General features: G+C 42.6%; 1 protein-coding gene across 4 annotated transcripts in view; it reads right to left on the bottom strand.

Moving 5' to 3' along the window:
• Nucleotides 1–23,524, bottom strand: part of Eya3 (EYA transcriptional coactivator and phosphatase 3) — an 86,306-nt gene that overhangs the window by 27,896 nt on the left and 34,886 nt on the right. For 2 of the 4 annotated variants that reach the window (XM_006975598.4, XM_042272009.2), the window contains exons 7-10: nt 14,599–14,736; nt 4,340–4,425; nt 2,876–3,059; nt 540–676 (exon numbers count right to left, since the gene is read on the bottom strand). In XM_006975598.4, the coding sequence (XP_006975660.1) occupies nt 540–676; nt 2,876–3,059; nt 4,340–4,425; nt 14,599–14,736 (545 nt within the window). The remainder of the gene's footprint in view (nt 1–539; nt 677–2,875; nt 3,060–4,339; nt 4,426–14,598; nt 14,737–23,524) is intronic. The other 2 variants (XM_006975599.4, XM_076565321.1) reach the window with 1 other exon arrangement.

Genomic DNA, 23,524 nt, shown 5'->3' with positions numbered 1-23,524 from the left:
CCCGCAGTGCTCACAGCTCCGCCTGATTCCATCACACTCTCATCAAGCAGTCTCCAGATCTGTGTGTCTCACCTTACAATTTCATTCATGAAGAAAATGGCCTTGACTAAGAGATGGCTTCGTGGATAAAATCACTTGGTGCTTTTGAGACACACACTCTATTCCTCTCACTTCCTTTGTGATTTCTAAATGGAAACAGTATGACATCATTCATAGCTCCCTTGGCTTTCTCCTAAGATGCAGTGTATTCTTTATGTCCTCTAATGTGGAGAAAAATTTGTTCTGTTAGAATTACCCTGAATCAGAAAGGTTTTTCAGTGCCTTGGTGCAAACAGTTGGAAGGGATATAAGTTAAGTTGTGCACATGGACGGATTTTCTTTTACTTACTTTTTTTTCTCCTTTTGGTCAACTAAGGCCCCGCCCCAGGAATTCAAGTGGATACAACATACAATAACATTATCTCTGCAAATTCCAGACATGCACTTGACAGGAAGTGAGGAAAACAGAACAGGAAACTCCAGTGAGTTTCTTCCCATACCTCTAATTCGCTGTCCTGGGAGGAACCGGCATCAGCTTTCCTCTTGCCCCGGTTCTTGACAGTCATATTCTTCCTGGACTGATCATCGGTCTCTTTATTCGGTGTAGTCTGGGACAAAGATGGGCTTGTAGCTGAGTCTGTTAAAGGAAAAGTGTCAGCAGTCACAGGCTATGAGAGCCACAGTAAGGGGAGGGGTCGGCATGAGGAGCAATAAAAAAAACAGGGTTTAAAATAAAGGAACGTGAGGAGAGAGATACACCACAGTCTGGCAGAGTCTGAAGTAACCAGAACTGCCTACAGAGACAACATCTGTCTACAGAGACAGCATCTGCCTATATCAGTGGTTCTCAACCTTCCCAATGCTGTGATCCTTTAATACAGTTCCTCGTGTGCTGGTGACCCCAACCAAAAAATATTTTCATTGCTACTTTATAACTGTAATTTTGCTAATGTTGTGAATTATAAATAACTGTGTTTTCTGATGGTGTTAGGCAGCCCCTGTGAAAGGGTCACGTTGGACAACCCCAAGGGGCTATGACCGACGTGTTGAGAACCGCTGACCTACAGAGACAGTATCTGCCTTCCTAAAGACATCCCAAAAGGACAGCAAACAACAAATTATGTCTACTTAGGGCCAGAATGTATGACCTCAAGTTTAATTATACCAGCACCCCCTCTCTTGTCCCTAAAGCTAAACAATACACCTGATGAAAAAAATCACCTTACAATTTCATTTATGAAGAAAATGGCCTTGACTAAGAGATGGCTTAGAGGATAAAAGCACTTGGTGCTTTTGAGGAGACTTGGGTTTAGTTCCCAGCACCCATATGGAAACTCAGAGCCACCTGTAACTCCAGTTCAGGGGACCCAAAGCCATCTTCTGACCTTCGAGGGCAGCAAAGCAGTGGTATACATACATAATGGCACACAAAACACATACAGACATAAAACAAATTTAAAAAAAAATTTTTAAGAGAAATAAATAAATCAGCTTTATATTTAAAAAAAGTATTGTTATTTTATATGAATGAGTGTTTTGCCTGAAGAGAACATCAGATCCCCTGGAATACTAGAGTTCCAGATAGTTGTGAGCTTCCATATGGATGCCTGGAATTGAACCCAGGTCCTCTAGAACAGTCAGTGTGCTTAACTACAGAGTCATCTCTAGTCCAAAATGGAAGAACTAATCTATAACCTTTGGGTTTGTTTGTTTGTTGGCGATATGGTCTCACTACGTAGCCCAGGCTGGCCTAGAACTCACAGATATCCAACTGCCTGCCTTAAGCCTCCTAAGTGTCAAAGGTGTTCGACACCATATCCATATCCAGCCTTTTTACTTAACATTTAAACATTAAATTTTAAGTTCGGTTTACTCTTCAAACTTTGTTGTAAACTGCATTCTTTGAGCAACGTAACGTAGACACAAAATCCTATCTGCAGCCACTGTCAAGTGCAACTCTCTCTCGAGCCACAGCTTCAAGGGCTGTGTGGTCTTTCCCAAGTGTTCTAGTTCCCGTACTTACACTTGTAAAGCATGTGCTCTCTCTCATCTACTCACTAACTTGGTTCATTCCGGCTAATTCTAGAATTCTCTAGTATAATCAAGGAATGTTTTTTTTTTTGTTGTTGTTGTTTTAAGATTTATTTATTACATATACAGTATTGTGCCTGCAGGTCAGAAGAGGGTGCCAGATCTCATTACAGGTTATTAGTCACCATGTGGTTGCTGGGAATTGAACTCAGGGCCCCTGAAAGAACAGTCAGTGCTCTTAACCTCTGAGCCATCTCTCCAGCCCCAGGGATTGGGTTTTACACAAGTGAGAAGTCCCTAAGTGGAAGGGAAGTCCTCGGACTGCTGGTGGCGGTGCAGGCAGAGCCACGAGTCCCAGTGCCACTCACAAGCAGTGTCTAGCCTTGCCAGTCAAATGTTAGGACTGGTGGGAAAGGACTCCAGCTGTTTTTGGACTCTTAAAGAAACTTAAGAGACAATCTCCTGCTGAGTTCCTAGCAGCAGTCTAAGACATGCCTGGATTAAAGCTGGAGCCCTGCCACCGTGCACAAATAGGCCCGTCGTCTGAAGAGCCCTGTTAAGTGTGTCACACTTACCGGGAGGGCAGAGTATGCACAAACACTTCTTCTCACTGTTAGCACTTTGCTGCTCTCAGCAGTGATAGATTTTCCTGCCACTTTCTCATCACAGTCTGTTTGCAAAGTTTAAACTTGGAAAGGGAAACCAATGGCACGGTGAAACCAACTTAGCCCAGAACAAAACCATATTTACCGTTCCTTGGAAACCTGCTGGACGAAGTGTCCTTAGTCTAGCTTTCTGTACTCACCAGAGGGGAGTCTCTGTGTGGCTGGTGCAGGTGCCATAGCACTGGGCTTCTCCGTCTGGTACGTGGTAGCTGCTAATGCAGTATTCTCAGCATCACTGTTAGTCTGGCCTGCAACTCCAAAGCTGGAGCTGGGGTAGCAGGACTGGTACTGACTCTGTCCAAGAATAGTATAGGTGGGGTAGTCCTGTGGGCCAGAGGGGGGACAACAAGACTATGGCCAGAGGTAGTGACACAAGAGGCTTTCTCTCCCCTTAGTCCTAAGCCTTTTCCTAACACCGTCTTCTTATTTATCTACCTACCCAGCAGTCCCAAGAAAGCAATGCTTTTCAAAATGCAGAAACCTGCGTAGTACAGAGGCATCATCTAAGCTGACAATGAGTTTGGTCAAACACTCTTCGGGAGTAAGTTATAGACACTGTCCTTAGAAGACCAAAAAGGAAAGCGATGAAAGAAAAGAGCCTGCACAGGGCTGCATGGAGGACAGGGAGGAATTCAACAGATACACTGGGCCACTGTGGTGGCCTGTGACCTCAGCACAGGAGACAGACAGGAGGGTCAATACAAGTTTGAGGTACTAGTGAGGCCCTACTTAAAAAAAAACAACCCACCCACCCAAAACAAAACAGCGCCCCCTCAACCCCAAGGTAACTGTGCACTTAAGAAAGAACAAAGGCAGCAAGAGTGGGACAGTGAGACTCAGAAGTCGATCAGAGTAGGTGAACTTTAGCCAAAACAGCTGGTGGAAAGAGCAGTGGTCATAGCAGTTGCTGCCGAGAAAAGTCTGAGCCTGTTCAAAACAAAACAAACTCTGAAGATGCTACAGTGAGCATTTAAGCACACACGTAATGTAACAGTGATCAAGACCAAATCACAGCTGGGCATGGTGGTACATGCCTTTAATCCCAGCACTCAAGAGGCAGAAGCAGGTGGTCCTCTTTGAGTTCGAGGCCAGCCTGGTCTACAAAGTGATTTCTAGGACAGCCAGGGCTACACAGAGAAACCCTGTCTTGAAAAACCAAAAACCAGAAACAAACAAACAAAAGACTAATTGCAAACAATTAATAAGGGAATGGGTGGAGGTAGTATTTATTCACCCACAATGCTTATGAGTGCCTTTTAAGTGAGTGCCAGGGGTTTGTCTAGGCTCTGGAAACATAAAAGTCAACAAAAATAGAAAAAATAAATCCCTGCTCTTTATGGAGGGCACATTCTAGTGGGGGCAGGATTGGGCTTGGGGTAAACACAGAGGTAATGCTATAGACAGAACCATATTCCTGGGAGGATTAGCAAGGAACAAGAGAAACGAGACAGCATCCAGAGAGTTCTGAGGGCATTCAGCCAGGACTCAACAGGCTACACTATTCCTGGTTGTTTCTTAGATGGGCAAGTTGACCATGGAAAGAAGAGATGAAGTGCAAGTCAGGCGAATCACATCAAGGAGGATGCACAGATGGGGCACGGTACCTGGTTTGAGATGCTGGCCACAGCTGCTGCTGGAATATTGGCAATTGCGGATGACGAGGATATCAGGCTGGCATTTGTGCTTGAAGCTACAGGATTGAGAGTATTAGGAGACATTAAAGGTCACATGTATATGGCTTAAAGACAGGGAAAACAATCCGTTTTAACTGAACATATCTTCGAGGAGACAAAGAATACTGGCTGAAGAGGCAAATGCTGGAAGCTGGAGAGATCACTCAATGGTTAAGAGTATGGCTGCTCTTCCAAAAGACCAGGGTTCAAGCCCCAGCACTATATGATGACTCACAATCATAAGCAACTACAGGCCTTCTTTCTAGCCTGGCCTTCTTTCTAGCTTCTGTGGCACCAGGCACACATATGCTGCACAGACGTAAGACAAATCATGCATATAAAATCCACTAATAATTTTTTAAAGCAAACGCTTATTTTGTTTTTGCATTCCATAGCTCAGTGGGACAGGATTAGAATCCAAACACTTGGAATGTTCGCTTCAACTCGAGTCCTCCACTCTTTCTACCAAAATCCCAGAACGATGAATACACAATTCACAGCTCACACTGACACACCAGTGAAGTCAAAACTAAGCCAGTCTTTTCTAGAAGCTGAAGAATGATTTCCCTGCACGTGACCTGACAGTCAGGAGAACGCTGGTAAATCCTATGCTCTGGTATTGTTTATGGCCATTTGTCCCATATTATGTCTTTCCGGAGTGACATACTTACTTTGAGAAATAGTTCTCCTAATTCTAAAATGCTTAGAATTGCTAAATCCAAATAGAGGGTTATTAATGCGGATCAAAAAGCACTGTAAGGGCCAGCAAGATGACTCAGCAGGTAATGCTGCCTGCTGCCAAGACTGAGGACCTGAGTTGAGTCCTGGGACCCACATGGTGGAAGGCAAAATCTGGTTCCCACAAGTTGTCCTCTGATGCTTACATGTGCATTGGGACATTCATACATGTACGTGTACACACACACACACACACACACACACACACACACACACAGAAATTTTAAATACTCCTACAATTTGTTATTTGCTTTATCAGTAAACCTGCAAAAACTTAGAAAATATTAAATCTAAATCTCATCTTGTCAGGTAAAAATAGACTCTATCAGAGTTACCTGGAACGTCTGTCTTAAGGAAGTAGACTAAGTTTTACATCCTTTTGTAACAGACCCCATCAGGTTCGAACCCAGGCTCAGTGGCTAGCAGACAGCACAGGGCTGTCCCAGGTAGACAGGCCCTCAGTGTTATGAATGAGGCTCCGGTTCTGACCTCTTCTCATCACACACACAGAGACTAGTTCCTGCTGCTGTCATCTTCACCAAATGTGCCACCACCAGAGAACCAAACTGACCAAGTCCTCCAGGGAAGCCAGGAAGAAAACCTCCACTAGGGACGGAGTGGGAGAAAGGTCAGGAGGAAGAACTCAGGCCAGACTGGAAGCAGGTTCCTCCCCTTCCAAAGGGCACTGTGCTGAAAGCCTGTCTAGACAAAAACAGTCACTGCTCCAGCCACAAGCTCAGCTTGCTGACGAGCTCGGCCAGAGAACAGTTCAGATGATGTGTTCAGTGGGGTTGACAGTCACCTGGAATTCCCAACTCCTCTCTCTCTGGTGCTCTTCCCTCAGAGTCACTGACAAGCTACAGCTCTCTGCCCCAGGGCGATTACAGGGCTTTTAAGGGCTTCCTTTCCTAAACACAACTAAACAAAATGCATTTAATAATAATAGATGGTGTTTGCTTCTGATCAATAGTCACTTTCTTCTCTGCTATAGCTTACTCCATTTTCCTAAGAGGAAGCAGCAACCAGTAATACACAGGATAGATGACTCCTAAGCCATTTTAATCATTTTGTGGGAAAAGACTTTCTGGTAGTTTCCAGGTTCTGTAAGCAATATATTGTTGTGGAATATTACTTTAATTATGTAAAGAAGTATTACATTCAGGCCGGGTGGTGGTGGCTCTCACCTTTAATCCCAGCAGCACTCAGGAGGCAGAGCCAAGCGGATCTCTGTGAGTTCAAGGCCAGCCTGGTCTACAAAGTGAGTTCCAGGACAGCCAGGACTGTTACAAAAAACCTGTCTCAAATCCCTCCTCCAAAAATGTGTTACATTTGTTTCACTCTGTCTGCCTAAGACACCTGATTGGTCTAATAAAGAGTTGAGTGGTCGATAGCTGGGCAGACAGAGGGCTAGGCAGGAAGATTGAGAGGAGAAGAGAATGAGGAAATAGGGACTTATCAGAGTCAGAAGCCAGGCATCTGCCAGCCAGATACGGAGAAGGGGTAAAAGTAAGATATACAGAAGGAAAGAAAGGTAGAAAAGCACTAAGGTAGACAAAGAGAAACAGGTTAATAAAAGTTAAAAGAGCTGGCTGGAAATAAGCCTAAGTTAGGCTGAGCATTCACAACTAATAATAAGTCTCCGTGTCATGATTTAATTGATGGTTGGAGGCCCAAGAAGAAAAAGCGTAGTACAATATATTCTCCTAGGCAGGCCTGAAGCAGAAGAGACTACACACAAGTGACTTCAGTGGGAGGGGAGAGAGCTCACTCACCTCTCCCGGCCGTCACTTCCAGATCAACTCCCTTCCTCGGAGTGTAGCCCGTTCTCTTTCCTCCCCCTGCCCAGCACTCTTCTCACTCAATTATACCTGTCACTACGCACATGGGAGGAATGTACTCTGGCAAAGCAGTTTCAGAAATGTAATAATCGGTCAAGCATGGTACACTTGGGAGGTGGAGGAAGGGGGATCAATTCAAGGCCTGCCTCATATCCACAGTGAATTTAATTCACATTCACCAGTGTGGGCCACATGAGATCCAAGCCCAAAAAACAATAAGAGAAATGTAGCAGTCTTCAATCTAAAAAACTAAGTGGCATATTTTAGGTTTTTGTAACTATCACTGAACCCAAGTTAATTTACCTAAAAATGTACATAACCACTACATGCTTTACCCTATATACAACTATGGCTAAGAAGTTAGGAATAAAAAAAAAAGGAGTACTAACCATCCTACCCACATATATGATGGTCTCAATAAACAATATTACAGTAATCAAGAACAATGAAACATGAAACAGAAAGCACAAACTTAGAGAATCAAGTAACACCTCCTATTTAAGCATGGAAACGCTGGCAGATCTCTACAATGCCCAGCTGTTTTCACAGGCTCCTCACCCATTCTAAGAACCAAGTTCTATTAGGTCAGCTTACCAGAGCCAGCATGCAGAGCTGCCAGGAGAAAAGCATGGCTCTAATAAAGGGCTACGGCCTCGAGGGCCAGGGATTCGTACAAGCCTGGTGACCTCAATTTGATTTCTGAAAGCCACAGTGGAAGGAAGGAGAGAACCAACTCCTGAAAGTTGTTCTCTTTCTTTGTATGCACATTCCTGTCTCTGTCTCTCTCTCATTTTAAAAAAGCTTGTGCAAGGTCAGGAATGGTGGTTCACTCCTGTAGTTTTAGCCTGCATCCCAGCATGCTCAGGAGGAAGAGACCGGAGGATTTTAAATACAAGTTCAAGGTCAGCCTAAACTATACAGAAAGGATTTGGGTTTTACTCACTTTTCTAATTTTAAAGCACCTCATCTTACCTTGTTTGCTCACAATAGCTCTATGTACGTTACTCAAACAAGACAGATTCTTGAAGGTCTAAGGCCAATCAAGGTAACCCGACCAGGATTGTCCCCCCGGTCCTCTCCCGCCCAGAACAATGACTCCTCAACTTCCTTAGGGATGCTCTCTCTATCTCTGTAAAATGAGTCCCTTCCTGTCATGGTAATGGTCCTTTTCTTCCTTCAGAGCACTTACGAAAATCTTACTGTTTGTGACTTCTATTCCCTCCCCTAGAATGTAAGCTCCACGAAGATGTATTTTGCTATCTTATCATCTCCAGCATCTAGCCAGGTACCCAACATATAAAAAATGAGGCTCAGCCAGGCGGTGGTGGCACATGCCTTTAATCCCAGCACTCGGGAGGCAGAGGCAGGTGGATCTCTGTAAGTTCGAGGCCAGCCTGGTCTACAGAGCGAGGTCCAGGACAAGCACCAAAGCTACACAGAGAAACCCTATCTCGAAAAAACAAACCAAAACAAAAAAAAAAAAAAAAAAGGAAGCTAGGTTAATAAATCAAAGTACTATCTCCTGAACAAGGACTGACTGGGGAGATGGCCCAGTGGGTAAGGGCATCTGCTACCAAATCTAAGGACCTGATTTCAACCCCGTAACCCCCATGGTGGAAGGGGAAAACTGATACACAAAGCTGTCCTCCAACCTCCAAATGCATGCTGGGACACGTGCTCGTACATGCTTGTGCACAAACACACACACACACAGTAAATGGTGGAATACAGATTGACATCAGCAACGAACAGAGTCTGAAATGATCTGTGTGATAATGGATTAGAGCTAGAGAAACCAGTAAGGATTCACGCTTAACTTTCAAATATTCACATATGTGTACTGACACAGGGTCAAGCACACACACATATTTCTTGCTCTTTTAACAGAGTATCTAAAAAAAAAAAAAAAGACACCTGATACCATAGTAGCAATGTGCCCACATCTTTGTTTCTTTATTTATTTAAATTAAGAAAAAAAATTATTATTCATTTTATATACCAAAGATCCCCCTCTTCATCTTGGTTTATTATTATTATTACTTATTATTATTAAAAATAATTTATTGCGTGTGTGTGTGTGTGTGTGTGTGTGTGTGTGTGTGCGCAATGGTCTGAGTGAGAATGGACCCACAGGCTCATCTGTGCATGTTCGTGCATGTGTGCCATGGTGTGAGTAGGGAGGAGTGTGAGTAAGAAGACAACTTACAGGAGGGAGCTGGCTCTTCCCTTCCACTGGGGTTCTGGGGGTTGAACTCGGGTTGTACAGCTTCCAAGACAAGTGATTTTACCCACTGGGCCATCCTGAGAGCTCCATTTTTTTTCTTTTTTTGTTTTTTTGTTTTGTTTTTGAGACAGGGTTTCTCTGTGTAGTTTTGCGCCTTTCCTGGAACTCACTCTGTAGACCAGGCTGGCCTCGAACTCACAGAGATCCACCTGCCTCTGCCTCCCGAGTGCTGGGATTAAAGGCGTGCGCCACCACCGCCCGGCTTCCATTTCTTTTTTTAAAAATTACATTTATATCTGGGCAATGGTGGTGCACGTCGTTAATCCCAGCACTTGGGAGGCAGAGGCAAGTGGATCTACAACCTGGTCTATGGAGCGAGATCCAGGACAGCTATGGCTACACAGAGAAAACCCTGTCTTGAAAAACAAAAGCAAAACAAATTACATTATATTACATTATTTATTCATTTGTGTTTTCATACATATATTTTCCATTTTAAAAATTACATTCATTTGTGTGTGTGTGTGTGTGTGTGTGTGTGTGTGTGTGTGTGTGTATGTATGTATGTATGTGTGTGTGTGTGTGTTCATATGGAGGTCAGAGGCCAACTCTCCACTCTCCTTCCACCAAGTGTATCCTGGGAATCAAGCCTCTTTACCAACTGATCACCTTGATAACCCCAGATTTTGGTTTCTAATACCATTCTTTCCACAAGAAGAACTCAGCCTCTTTGGAGAAATGACTCATCAGGACTCAGGCAGATAACATATAAGATATGCCTGGAGCACCTCAAGGTCAGATGCTAAAGATGTTAAAAGAATAAAACACCCAAAAACCAAACACAGGGCAGTAGTGGTGGTAATGTAAAAAGGTGTCAGAGTCAACTAGATGTGTACCCTATGACCACATGGGATAACAAATAAGGCTGCTCTGAATTAAAAACTCAAAATAGAAAAGAAATGTATATGAGCCCAGAAACAAATGATGAATAAATAAAAGGTGATGGGGAAAAAATGAATGGCCATAAAGGAGTGGCCGTGAACCTTTAAGCACGGACATAACTTCTAGTCCAGGTGAGGTGGCTCATACCTATAATCCCAGCACTTGGGAGAGTCAGGAGTTCAAGGTCAGTTAGGGCTTTATGGCAAGACCCTTTCTCAAAGACAGACAGACAGACACAAAATGGAAAAACAATTTAAAAAGTAACTTTACAGTGGAGATACCTGACAAACATTCCTTTAGTCAGATGATCAAGGATAATATTAATAGTATTAAATCATATAGACAGAATGTACATCTGACATGTGATGTCCTTTTACCTCTGTGATCCTTTGAAAAACCTGTAACTCCAGTCTAATTGTGAATAAAACATCAAATAAGTTCTAATAGAGGGCCATCCCCAAAGCCACCTAGGCCATCAAAAAACTAGAGAAGCCTGAGAGAGCAGAAGTCTACAGGAACCTATGGAGACATGACCCTTAAACGTCAGGTCAACGTACCTTTGAGAAAGTCACCTCCTTAACTGATAACAATTTCTAATATTGGTTCACTAATCATATCAAATGTATCATGCTCATATGAGACGCTAATTGTAGGGGAAATTGAAGGATGTACATATTAGCTATGATCATGTCATTTTATAAAGTTCATTTTTGTAAATAGTTAAGCAATAACCATTCAAAGAACTAAAGTCACTTGGTTCCCAGAGCTAAGTAATTTATGTTCCTCTGTGTAGCTTTATGCCTTTCCTAGAACTCTCTGTGTAGACCAGGCTGGCCTCGAACTCACAGTGATCTGTGCGCCTCTGCCTCCTGAGTACTGGGATTAAAGGCGTGCACCACTACCACCTGGAATCTAAATTCTTGCCTTCTCCACCGTATCAACCCCCAGTACTGTTAGCCATGGGAGACATTAGTCTGTATCTTTTTTGTTGTTGTTGTTTACTGATCTTTTTTTTTTTTAATTTAAAAAAGTTTTTTTCAAATTTTACATACCAACCACAGTTCCCCGCCTCCCCTTCTCCCAGTACCCACCCCTTGCTTCCCCCATGTTTAGGTTAATTTAGATTCAATCCACATACTTCAGAATTTATAATCTTAAGTATAACATTGAAATGGTTATATTCATAAAATTGCATGATGATTTTTTTAAAAAAACTTCTTTTTGACTCTTTGGGAGTATTACATCATGCACCCCAATTCTGTTCACCTCCCAGTCCCCCCATATCCTCCCCTCATCCACAGCACGCCCCCCACCACATAAGAAAACAAATCAAAGTAAACAAGCAAGCGAACAAGAAAGAACCAAAGCAAAACCAAACCGACCCAAAACAAGACAAAATCAACAGCAGGAAAACCTCCTTTGCCACCAGGACAAATGAAGCGGTGTTGGAGAAGCAGGAAAGGAGGAGAAGCAAAGCGGTTAACCCGTATCTTGAAAATCCTGTCCAGTCCCTCTTCCCTTCTTTTCTTCCTGTAACTACCCCGGCTGTAAGCTGACTCGGCGCAGCTCTTCTCCCGGATGTGGCCTGTGCTGTTGTGGAGTCAGCCATCCCATCCATCTTTCCTTCTCTCTAACTTTGCAGTACAAAATATGAGGACTGTGTGCACTCTGCTCCGCTGGCCTGTACATCTAAAGTACACCAAACAAAGGTCTGCTGGGGATGGAGAGATGGCTCAGCAGTTGAGAGAACACATCACCCCCCCACCCCAGGACCTTCCTTAGGTTCCCAGCACCTATGCTAGGGAGCTCCTAACTGCCCGTAACTCCAGCTCCAGGGAATCCAACGCCCTCTCCTGGCCTCCAAGGACATCTGCACTCATATGCACACACCCACATACAGCTACACGTTTTAAAAAGGGGCCAGAAAGATGGCTCAGCAGTTAACAGCACTTGCTGTTCTTGCAGAGGACCTGGGTTCTATTCCCAACACCCACATCATGACTCACAAAAATCTGTTAACACCGGTTTTAGGGACCCTACATCCTTTTCTGACCTCTGCTAGCACTAGGCACGCATGTGATGCACACATAGACAGGCAGGCACAACACTCATCTATGTAAACAAACAAATTTTTTTTTTTTAAAGTCTGCTAATGAAAGGAAAACTCCTGGTCAAAGACTATTGGGTATTAACAACAAAATGAGAGTCCAAAGACAACAGTGTGTGCTGAGGAAAGAGAAAGCAGGGGAGAGGCACTAACTATGAATGCCATGAACATCAACCCACTAATAACGCTTATACATCATCTTAGCCAATGCTTTCCTACAAACTTTTTCTTCAGATTAAATAGTACAAATGAACAACTTGATGCCTTAAATTTTCTACCTTGTGTCAGAGTGCTGACTAACAATAAATGGAGGAAAAATAAAGTTAGATATTTGTTAGTACAGTTCCTGAAATAGGGAGAGTTGATACTGACACCATGATTTCAACCTTGAGAGAAATAGTCCACTCACGCTCTAGAGTTAGAGTTCCACCTCCACCCTGACTTGATTACTTACTTGGTGACTATGAACAGTTACTTAGATTCTCTGTGCCTCAGGCTCCCCATCTGAAAAATGGGGTTATAGTACTTACAGGATTGTGTGAAGATGACACGAGGAACACCTAGCCATGGCTGAGAACACAGAAGTGTTCACTGAAGGAAACCAGTCAGCAGAGTCACAGGAAAAGCACATCTAGCACATGACAGGTTAGGACAGTGGTGAAAGAAATTCAACAGATGCTTTCATGACCATCACAGCAATGATTTCCAGCTCACCCCCAAGATGACTCCACTTATTTTCCAAGGGAAGAGACGTGAGTGTTAAACTACTACAGAAGAGAGGAGATTTTGTACCCCAGTAGGAAGGAAGAGAACCCTTACTCCTCCTCCTCTTCCTTCATGACCTATGTGTATCCCTAAGAGGACCTAATTACCTCACTGTTGATCTCAAAAGCCTATTAATTTAGGAAAACACTAAAGATAAAATCAAAGTTAGACGTGGTGGTGTGTGTTACTCCCAGATGGCCTCAAAAGGCTGGGTTAGGAGGTTCTTTTATTAGGCCCACAGGTCAAGGTGAGCCTGGGTAATGTCCTTAAACTTTGTTCCTCCTGGTTGGCTCCTGTTAGAAAGAAAGAGAACAGGGAGGCGGGGGCAAAAAAAGGATGAGCTGTACGAGAGGAGACTCTGGAACCCGGAGGTAAGGGTAGCTTAGACCCAGGTCCTAAGAACAGAGCCGGGGGCAGAAGTGGCGGCTCAGTGGCTAAGAGCACTCGCTGTTCTCTGGGACCTGAGTTCTGTCCCTAGCACCCATGATGGACAGCTCCCAACAGGCTCTAACGCCAGCTCCAAGTTATCTCCAGCTCCAAGTTATCTCCTGGTCTCTGTGAACACCATGTGGGTGCCTTCGTGCACATGCATATATACACACAAAATTAAAACCTAAAATACAAACCCAAAACAAAGAATAAAGTGGCCTCTCTCTTTCGAGAATCAAACACTTTCTAAATCAATGAACAAAAAACCAGTTAAAAGTTTTTTCCATCAGCAAGGCTCCTATCTAGAGAGGCTTTTGGTGTCTGCACTCATCCCTCTGGCGTTTATTTTAAAAACAATGAAAAGTAAAAAACTGTAAAACAAGAAAACAAAAACAGAGGCATGGAGACAGATGAGAAGCCAGGTACATGGACACTGCTTTCCACCCTGGATCAATGGACTTGGCAGAGTAGGCAAGTAAGCATCACACTGCCCTTTTGCCTGCCCATCTTGATTATAAAAGTCTAACCTTTTCAGAGAACTCAGGAAAGTAAAGTTGCTTAAAATGTAGTTTTCACCCTGAATAAAAAATGAAAACCAACTTTTTTCTTCAGTGCTGGAATGGGACCCAGGGCCTCACACATGCTAGGCAAGCACTCCACCACGAACCGGCACCCTCAGCCTCATCATCACCTTTTTGAGCAAAAGAAATACTCTCACCAAGAAGTAGTAAGTGGGGTAGGGGTGGGGTGTCACAAAGCCACCAGCAGAAAAGCAGTCCGCATTGCACATTCCACCGACAATTCACATAGAAGCCAGCCAAATCCTGACTCAAGGAGTCGCCAACTTACATGTGAAGATGCCACTGAGACCAGACCAGAACCAAATCCAGAGAAGCTTTCTGGATATCAGCATGCAAAAGAGAAGGCTTCACTCTATTAAGCAGCTCACATTCAAAGCCTAAGCGACTCACAAACCACACTTTTGGCTCGGATTTGCCTGACATAAAAAGCATGCACAAATGCATGCCATTCTTTTTTCTTTAGCTGACAGTGCTCCTGTATCATCCAGTTTGTCTGGATATACGGGCAGATTAAAAATAAAAAACCATAAAAATTAAATAACACGCACACAACCATGCCTATTTACCTTGAATGGGGTAAGAATAATGTGCTGGGCTTGGCTGGCTTGTGGTTAACCCTGTAGTGCAGGTAAGAACACTGTGTTGACTTGGAGATGGAGTCTGAATTAAACCACTTTCAGGTTTCATACCTGGCCACAGTGCACCTGAATCAGATAAAGTGGACCAATTACAAACAACACACAGGGCCGAGGAGCACAGCTATGCTTTCAATACCAGCTGCTATGTTTAAAGTTGAAATCTTAAAACAAATTTGCTTGTAGGAAGAAATTACTGATTCTCCCACTTATACCACAAGCAAATATATTCTCAGAATTCAAAGATGGGGTCACGGGAACAAAAACTTTGCTAAAACTCCAATAGAAGTATCTCAACAGTTGGAGCAATTGACCAGGATTCAGAAGAGTTAACAACATCAAACTGGAGTACCTGTCCTACAGAAAGACTGATGTCAATGTACAATGAGAAATTCACATTGTCAAGGTAGGAGATAGTCTATATCAGTTGAAATTCACTTACCCAAGAAATAAGCAAGTTTTTTTTTTGGTTGGTTTTTCGAGACAGGGTTTCTCTGTGTAGTTTTGTGCCTGTCCTGGATCTCGCTCTGTAGACCAGGCTGGCCTCAAACTCACAGGCCTGGCTCTGCCTCCTGAGTGCTGGGATTAAAGGCATGTGCCACCACCGCCAGGCAGCAAGTTTTTAAAAAATACTTTAAATACGTCTTTCTCTTAAACTGATTTATAAACTTTGTTTCCTAGATTAGGAAAAGATTAACACTATTACATAGGCCCCAGTGGTGGTTCAGTTGGTAAAGTGCTTAACATGTGTCAAAGTCCTAGTTTCAGTTCTATCACACAAAGTGGGTATGGTGGTGCATGTCTACAACCCCAGCACACAGGAAGAAAAGGCAGGAGGATCAGAAGCTCAATGTCACTTCTGGCTACATAGTAACTTTAAGGCTATCCTCAGCTACATGAGACCCTGTCTCAAAAAAACAAAACAAAACAAAAAACCTGAAAAATGTAACTTAGCTGAGTGGTGGTGCATGCCTATAAACTTAGTGCTAAGCAGGTTGATACAGGTAGATTGAGAGATCAAAGCCAGCATACTTTATGGTAACACATGGTCTCAAAAAACCCAAATTAAAAAAAAAAAGTTATGTATATTTCTATCATCCATACTTAACTACACTAATGGACTGCAGAAGAATTACCCACATCTCTCACGGTGTCCTATCTCTCTGCCTTTCTCTTTGAAACAGGGTCTCTCCCTGAACCTAGAGCTAGGCTGACAGCCAGCAAGCACTAGTGATCCTCCTGCCTCTGTCCCCACCCCTAGTGCTTGGGTTATAGACACACACACTGCCACACTTGGCTTTTTACATGGGTGCTTGGGATCTAAACTCAGATCCCCATGCTTGAGAAGCAAGCATTCTTTCCCACTGAATATCTCCCTGGGCCACTATTTTATTTTTAAAATTTTACATGTAAAAGGTTAAGACTCAGTGCTATGATTCTTGGTGGTTTGGCATTATGTACTTTTGTTAAGCAAAGTATCATTTACATGTAACAATAACTTCCATATTTATTGTAAGCAATGTGGTTGTATTTCCCAAGCAGGTTTAGACCCTAAAGAATTAGATTTGTGAAAATGTTTATTAACACACAGTATTAAAGCAATTTCTCATCTACAGCAATACATCAAGTAAGAATGTCTTGTTAGCCTTGTTACTTAGTATTTTGCTTTCTGAGGCAAAGATTTGTCATGTGGACCAGTCCTCCTGAGTATGGAAATTACAGGTGTGTGCTATCATGCCAGGCCAGAAACTCAAATAAACAACATTTTTTTTTTTTAAAGGAAAGGAGGAATAAAAGACAATACGAAAACTGCCTGTAGTACTGTAGTACCACTGTAGCTCCTGTCCTTTACACATGTAAATATATTCCAGAATTCCTTATATTAAGTAGTATGACCAAACAGTTGAATTCTATAGGACTACTGCACAGAGCAAATGAGGAAACCAAATAATGGTTTTGTTTTATGGTGTGTGTGTGTGTGTGTGTGTGTGTGTGTGTGTGTGTGTGTGTGTGTATGTGTGTATGTGTGTATGAGTGTGTGTGCGCGCGCGCACATGCACATGACGGTCAGAGGACAGCTTCTATTCTATTCTATCATGTAGGATGCAGGAATCAAACTCAGGTCACCACCTTGTCAGCAGGCACCTTTACCTGCTCAGCCACCTCCCAGCACTCCTTCATTCCTTCACTTATTCATTTATTTTTTTGAGCCAGGGTCCTACTGTTTTTAGCCAGGCTGGTTGTGAACTTATGTCCTCCTGCCTCTGCCTCCCAAGCACTAGGACTACACCTGTGCACTATCATGCTTCGTTTAAAACTTCAAATATATTTGTGTGTGCATGTGTATGTAGGCTTTTAAAATTAACGTTTTAGTTAGCATACAAAGCAATGGGTTCCATTATGGCTTTTTCAGGTACGCGTCATACTTCACGCTGATGCATCACCCTCCCAAGGTCCACTTCCTTGCCCACAACCATGGCATCTCTCAGCAGCTGCTTCCTTCTGCTTCCTTTTTCGAATATACTCCATCACCTTCTCTTTTTCCCTTCCCTTAAAATCTCTTCCTCCCCTTTCAAGACTTTCTAGTTACAAGATCACTCCCTGCAAATATACAATTTAAACCTAGTTTCCACATACCAAGAAAACATTTGGTGATTGAGTTTGGCTTGTTTTGCTTAACATAATGATTTCCAACTTCTAGCATTTTTCTGTAAATGTCATGATTTCATTTTTCTGGGTTATCTGTTTTTGTTGTTTTAGACCTTGAATTCCTAATCTTCCTGCCTCTATCTATTTCAGTGTGTCCCACACCTGGTTGCAATCCTGTTGCTTGTTAAGGCTGATTCCATTTCCTGAATATTGTGAATAGTGAAGTAATAAACATGGATATTCAAGTATCCCTGTGGTAGCTGACTTAAGTGTCCTTCAGACACAAACCCAATGTGTTACAGCTCGGCCATATGTGTGGGAACCCGTTATCAGGTTCCTCATGGCTTTACCCAGCAGGGCCGCACTGAAAGGATGATTAGGAGCATGGGCCTGAGTGCAGGTGTCTGAGATGGTCTGCACTTGGCTGTGCTGGGGGGAGGTCTTTTGCTCCACCCCTTGGCATCTCTATAAATACCATGGGGCAGAGACAGTCAAGGCTCATTGGAATAAGTTCCAGGCCCTCTTGAGGCTATCCTTTATTTTCTATCTGTTTATCTCCACAATCTAAATCCTTCTATCTAATATTTCCTGTTGCTTGCATTCAAGAAAACTCAGGGGAGCTGTGGGGTTGGTGTACAGATGGCAGGGTTGTGGGCAAGGAAGTGGACCTTGGAAGGGTGATGCATGAGCGTGAACTATGATACATACCTGAAAAACCATAATGGAACCCATTACTTTGTATGCTAATTAAAATTTAATTTTAAAAGCGCGCGCGCACACACACACACACACAAATATATTTTTAGGTCCACACATGTATAAGTTCTATTTTTACTTTTGTGAAAAAGTTCCATAATGGCTATATAAATTTACCAATAGCCACAGATATTTTAAGACTATAAATTATGGGGGCTGCAGAGCTAACTCAAAGGTAAAGAAAATGCATTATTCTTGCAGAGGACCTGGGCTTGGTTTTGAGTGTCCAGGTTGGGCAGCTCACAGCTGCCTGTAATTCTAGTTCCAGAGCATATAATACCTCTGGCCTCCACAGACAGTATACTTAGGGGTACACACATCGTTCCACCTCCCCTACACATAACTAAAAAGCAAAAGTAAGTATTAAAAGACTGTTCAATTGGGGCTGGAGAGATGGCCTAGCAGTTAAGAGCACTGGCCGTTCTTGCAGAGGAGCCGGGTTCATTTCTCAGCACCTGCATGGCCACTCACAACCACCTGTGACTCCACTGGGGATCTGATACCATCGCCTGACCTCCCACAGGCACCACGGATGCATGTGGCACATATACATATATGCAGGCAAAATAATTACAAAAATAAATCAACTAAATAAACATTAAAAAAAGACCATAAATTATAATGGCTACTGAGTTTTCCATCCTTTGGACATACTGCAATTTGACATATTCTTTTCCAATGCACATGTATATGTTTCTAAGTTTGTTTGTTTTTTTCTTCTGAGACAGGGTTTCTCTGTGTAGCTCTGGCTGTCCTGGAACTCACTTCGTAGACCAGGCTGGCCTTGAACTCAGAGACTCGCCTGCCTCTGCCTCCCGAGTGCTGGGATTAAAGGTGTACGCCACTACTACCTCCTGGCCTGTTTCTAAGTTCTTACTATTATAAATAATGCTGCAATGAGCATCTCTGTTAACAAATTTTTGTATCTCTAATTAGTTCTGCTTGATAAATTTCTAGAACTGAATCTGATTCGGGAAGTGGAATAAACTCTTAATACACCTCACATCGAAGATCTTTCAAAATAACCACATCAGTACCAGCTCCAACCACACTGTGTGAGCCTCTGAAAGTAAAGGAGCATCCTTTCCTCACTCCTGACTCAGTTCACCAGACACGAGGCTCCCAACCCCCTTTCCATCACATCACCCAACTTTCCACAGCTCTGGAAAGACTACGAATAAAGACTACCCCTAGCAACTTTTCTAGATTTTTTCTAATTTTTTTTCCCAATATTTTTTAAAGAGGACATTTTGATTTCAAGCTGAATTCTGAGACCATCTTTTGAATACAGGACCAAAATTTAGGAGAATTTATCAGACTGAGGCTTAAAACTAATCCTCAGCATTTACTAATTTTATGATTTTAGTTGCTCAAATGGGGCAATGTTACTACTTATCACTTAGATCTGCTTTAAGGATAAAATGAGACAATAATATAAAATGTGAAGTCCTAATCTAACATATTGCTTGATACAGTGAACATCCCCCCCCCCCCAAGACAGGGTTTTTCTGTGTAGTCCTGAAGGTCCTGGAACTCATTCTATAGACCATCCTGGCTTGAGTGTGGGGATCAAAGGTATGCGCCACCACTGCCTAGCTACAGTAAACATTAAAAAATATAATTATAATGAAAGTTTATTTATTTATTTTGTGTTTTTGTGTGTATGTGGATTTTGTTTGTTTGGTTTTTTTTTTTGAGTCATGGTTTCATGTAGGCCCGGCTGACCAATCTCATGGCAATCTTCCTGCCTCCGTTTCCTGAGTACTATAATTATAGAAGTGAGCCGCTGTGGCTGGCTATCATTATAAAGACATTTTCAAAAGTATACTTATTCCTGAAATATATTAATGGACAAGCTAACCTGAAGACAGCACTAGGGTAACAAACCTACTAAAATTCTGCCTTCAAAAGACACCCCCCCCCAAAAAAAGATGTGTTTTCTGCTGGGTGGTGGTGGAGAATTTCTTTAACCCCAGCACTCGGGAGGCAGAAGCAGATGGATCTCTGTGAATTTTGAGGATGGCCTGGTCTAAAGAGTGAGTTCCAGGACAGCCAGGGCTACACAGCAAAACTGTCTCAAAAATAAAAATAATTTTTAAAAAAAGCATTTTTATATCTAAATAAATATAATACCAAAGGCAGCCATGTATTAAATTCCAAGGAAATAGTATTATTGAAATTAGTGTTGCACTCATGTACACCTTCACATACACATTTGTGGGTACCACAGTGCAATCCTGTGGAAGTGGTTCTCTCCTTTCACCTATGTGAGAGTTCTAGGGATCAAATTTAGGTTGTCAGACTTGTACTTCAAGAGCCTCTATCTGCTGAGTTATCCTGATGGTCCCAAGAAAATGATATTTAAAGACATGGTGACTGGGCTGGGCATGGTGGCACAGGCCTGCTATCCCAGCATCTGGGAGGTGGAGGCAGGAGGATTAGGAGTTGAAGGCCAAATTTAAATACACACAGAATTCAAAGCCAGCCTGACCCAACTGAGACTGTTTCAAAAAGACAAATGGAAGGCCTGCGATAGCTCAGCAGGTGGAGGCACTTACATACAGGCCTGACAACATGTGTGTGATTCCCCAGATCCACCAGGTGGCAGCAGAGAACTGACTCTCACTTGTGCATGCACTCAGTCACAGGCACACAAAATTGAAACAGAAAAGACACTGTAACTTTAAGAAGTATTATAAATGGGGTCAGAAATATGGCTCAGTGGTTAGGAATGTTGTGCTAGTCAATCATGAGGATCTGAGTTTGCATCCCAGCACCCACATTTAAGCATGGCTTCAGTACCTGCCTGGTCTCAGGTGGGCAAGGATAGGAAGATCACTGGGGACTGCTGACTGCCAGCCTACCCCAAAGGCAGGATCCAGGTTCAGGAGAGACTGGGCCACAAAGGGATGAGACAGAGTGACAGAAGGATACTCAATGACCTCCTCTGGCCTGAGTGGACTTACAGGCCCATGCACCTGCACACACACACACGTTGCACATCACACATACATGCACACAAATATATTGCAAATATCTCATATACTTCCCTGGAAAAATGGAAGAAAACACATCCATCATATACATTGTCCCTAACCTAATCTTTTATCAGTAAGTATCATATATTACCTAAAGTCAAATCAAGTCAACATAATCCATTATTTTTTTTTCTCCCATTTACTCACAGGATAATCTATGTAAGTTTCTCTTGCCTCCAACTACAATAAATAGATTAAAGACACTCATCCTTACCAATTATTCTTTGTAATATAAAACTTTCTTAAAGTTCTCCAAAGAGCTCTATTTAAAGAATTTTCTTTTCTAGTATGAGAGAGATACAATGACTATAAAAGACACAAGCACCTTTGTGAGGTGTTTTCTTCATTTCTTCATTTATTTATTTTTTTTATTTATTAGTTTTTTGAGACAGGGTTTCTCTGTGTAGCCCTGGCTTTCCTGGAAACTAGGCTGGCCTCGAACTCACAGAGATCTGCCTGCCTCTGCCTCCCAAGTGCTAGGATTAAAGGCATGTGTCATGACCACCTGGCTGTGAGGTGTTTTATTAACTGAGTTTAGGGTAAAAGAAATTATTATTCAACAACAGATAGGATCAACTATTCAGTGTGTTATAGAGCTTGGGCTTGCTAATCATAAATTTCAATGATAATGAGAGGGAAGATATACAAAAATAATTACTGTACAGCTGATAGCCTATTAGGAGCTATCTGAGGAAAATTTAGCTTAATAGATGCAATAATAAATGACCACAAGGCTGGAGAGATGGCTCAGAGGTTAAGAGCACTGACTGGCTCTTCCAGAGGACCTGAGTTCAATTCCCAGAACCTACAGGTGGGCTCACAACTGTCTATAACGTAGTCCATGGAATCTGACGCCCTCTTCTGGTGTGAAGCCGTACATGTAGATAAAACACCCACAGACATAAAATACATACATAAATAGATCTTTTAAAAATTAATTTTTTTTTTGCTTACAAACTGTATGGCTGTGGCAGGCTTCTTGCTAAGTGTTCTTATAGCTTAAATTAATCCATTTCCATAAATGTATACCTTGCCACGTGGCTCGTGGCTTACCGGCATCTTCACACTCTGCTTGTCCTGGCGGTGGCTGGCAGTGACTCCTTCTGCCTTCCTGTTCTTTCTTTTCTCCTCTCTGTTAGTCCCGCTTATACTTCCTGCCTAGCCACTGGCCAATCAGTATTTTATTTATTGACCAATCAGAGCAACACATTTGCCATACAGAACATCCCACAGCACGTCCCCCCCCCTTTTTTTTTTCAAAAAGGAAGGTTTTAACCTTAACAAAGTAAAATTACATATAATTTGGGAATTTGGGTATAGCTTCTCTTATTACTTCCTGCTGGAGGGGGGCACTGTATCTTATGGGGACACAAAGAAAATCTTAGGATTATGGAATAGTCCATGAGACTGTATCGTCTGAGCCAGTTCCCTTGAAACGATTCTGGATGTTGGATCATCTGGGCCATGGTGTCATCGAAGACCTTTCAGGGGGTCTTGGCTGGTCAAATCTGATGTATCTTTTTTTTTTTTTTTTTTTTAATTAATTTTTTAAAAAAGGAAAGAAATAACCCCCCACATCTGAGCGTGGTGGTGCATGCCAGGATTCCCCAGCACTTAGAAATCTGTACAAGAGGATCACTGAGCTTATGGCAACATAGAGAAACCCTGTTATGAATTATTACCACCTACGAGCCATAAACGGTGGTGCATACCTATAATTCCAGCACTTGGGAAGCTGAGGCAGGAGGATTTAGAATTAGAGGTCAGCCTGGCTATAAAACACTCTCAGAAAAGAGAGAGAGAGAGAAAAGAAAACAGTTTGCAGAAGGAGGTCGAGTGCTTGTGTAGTGTTCAAAAGGCTACGTGACAGATCCCCAGCACGGCAGGACAAGAAAGCACACAAACACCCTCAATTCTTTTCGGCATTCACCAAGGAGCCAGAGGATGCTAAAAGCTTAAGTTAGACAGCCGTCAGTAACACAAGACACGGGTCAGGTGAGCCACGGACTGAGGAGTGGACAAACTGCAGGCAGGCCCACTCAAGTCCCCAGCATCTGTGGGGTGACTTCTCTACAAGATTTAAAATGCAACACCTTAGCTCGTTTAAATGAAGTCTCAAAGACATAACTGTTTTTCACTAATTTTTTTAGATTTATTTATGTGTGTGATGAGTCTTTTGCCTGCATGTATATCTACAGTGTGCCTGGTACCCAAGGAGGTTAGAAGAGGACAGCTGAGTCCTCTAAAACTGGAGTCATAGAAAGCTGGGAACAGTCAGTACTGGCAACTGAACCTGGGTCTTCTGCAAGAGCAATAAGCCCCCTAAAACCTAACTTTTAACATATTAAGTTAGATTAATATTAAAATAATTTTAGCCAGGCGGTGGTGGTGCATGCCTTTAATCCCAGCACTCG

Source organism: Peromyscus maniculatus, chromosome 2 (assembly GCF_049852395.1).
Source record: "Peromyscus maniculatus bairdii isolate BWxNUB_F1_BW_parent chromosome 2, HU_Pman_BW_mat_3.1, whole genome shotgun sequence".
Lineage (NCBI taxonomy): Eukaryota > Metazoa > Chordata > Mammalia > Rodentia > Cricetidae > Peromyscus > Peromyscus maniculatus.
Note: the sequence above shows the minus strand (reverse complement) of the source record. Positions and strands in the feature narration are given on the sequence as shown.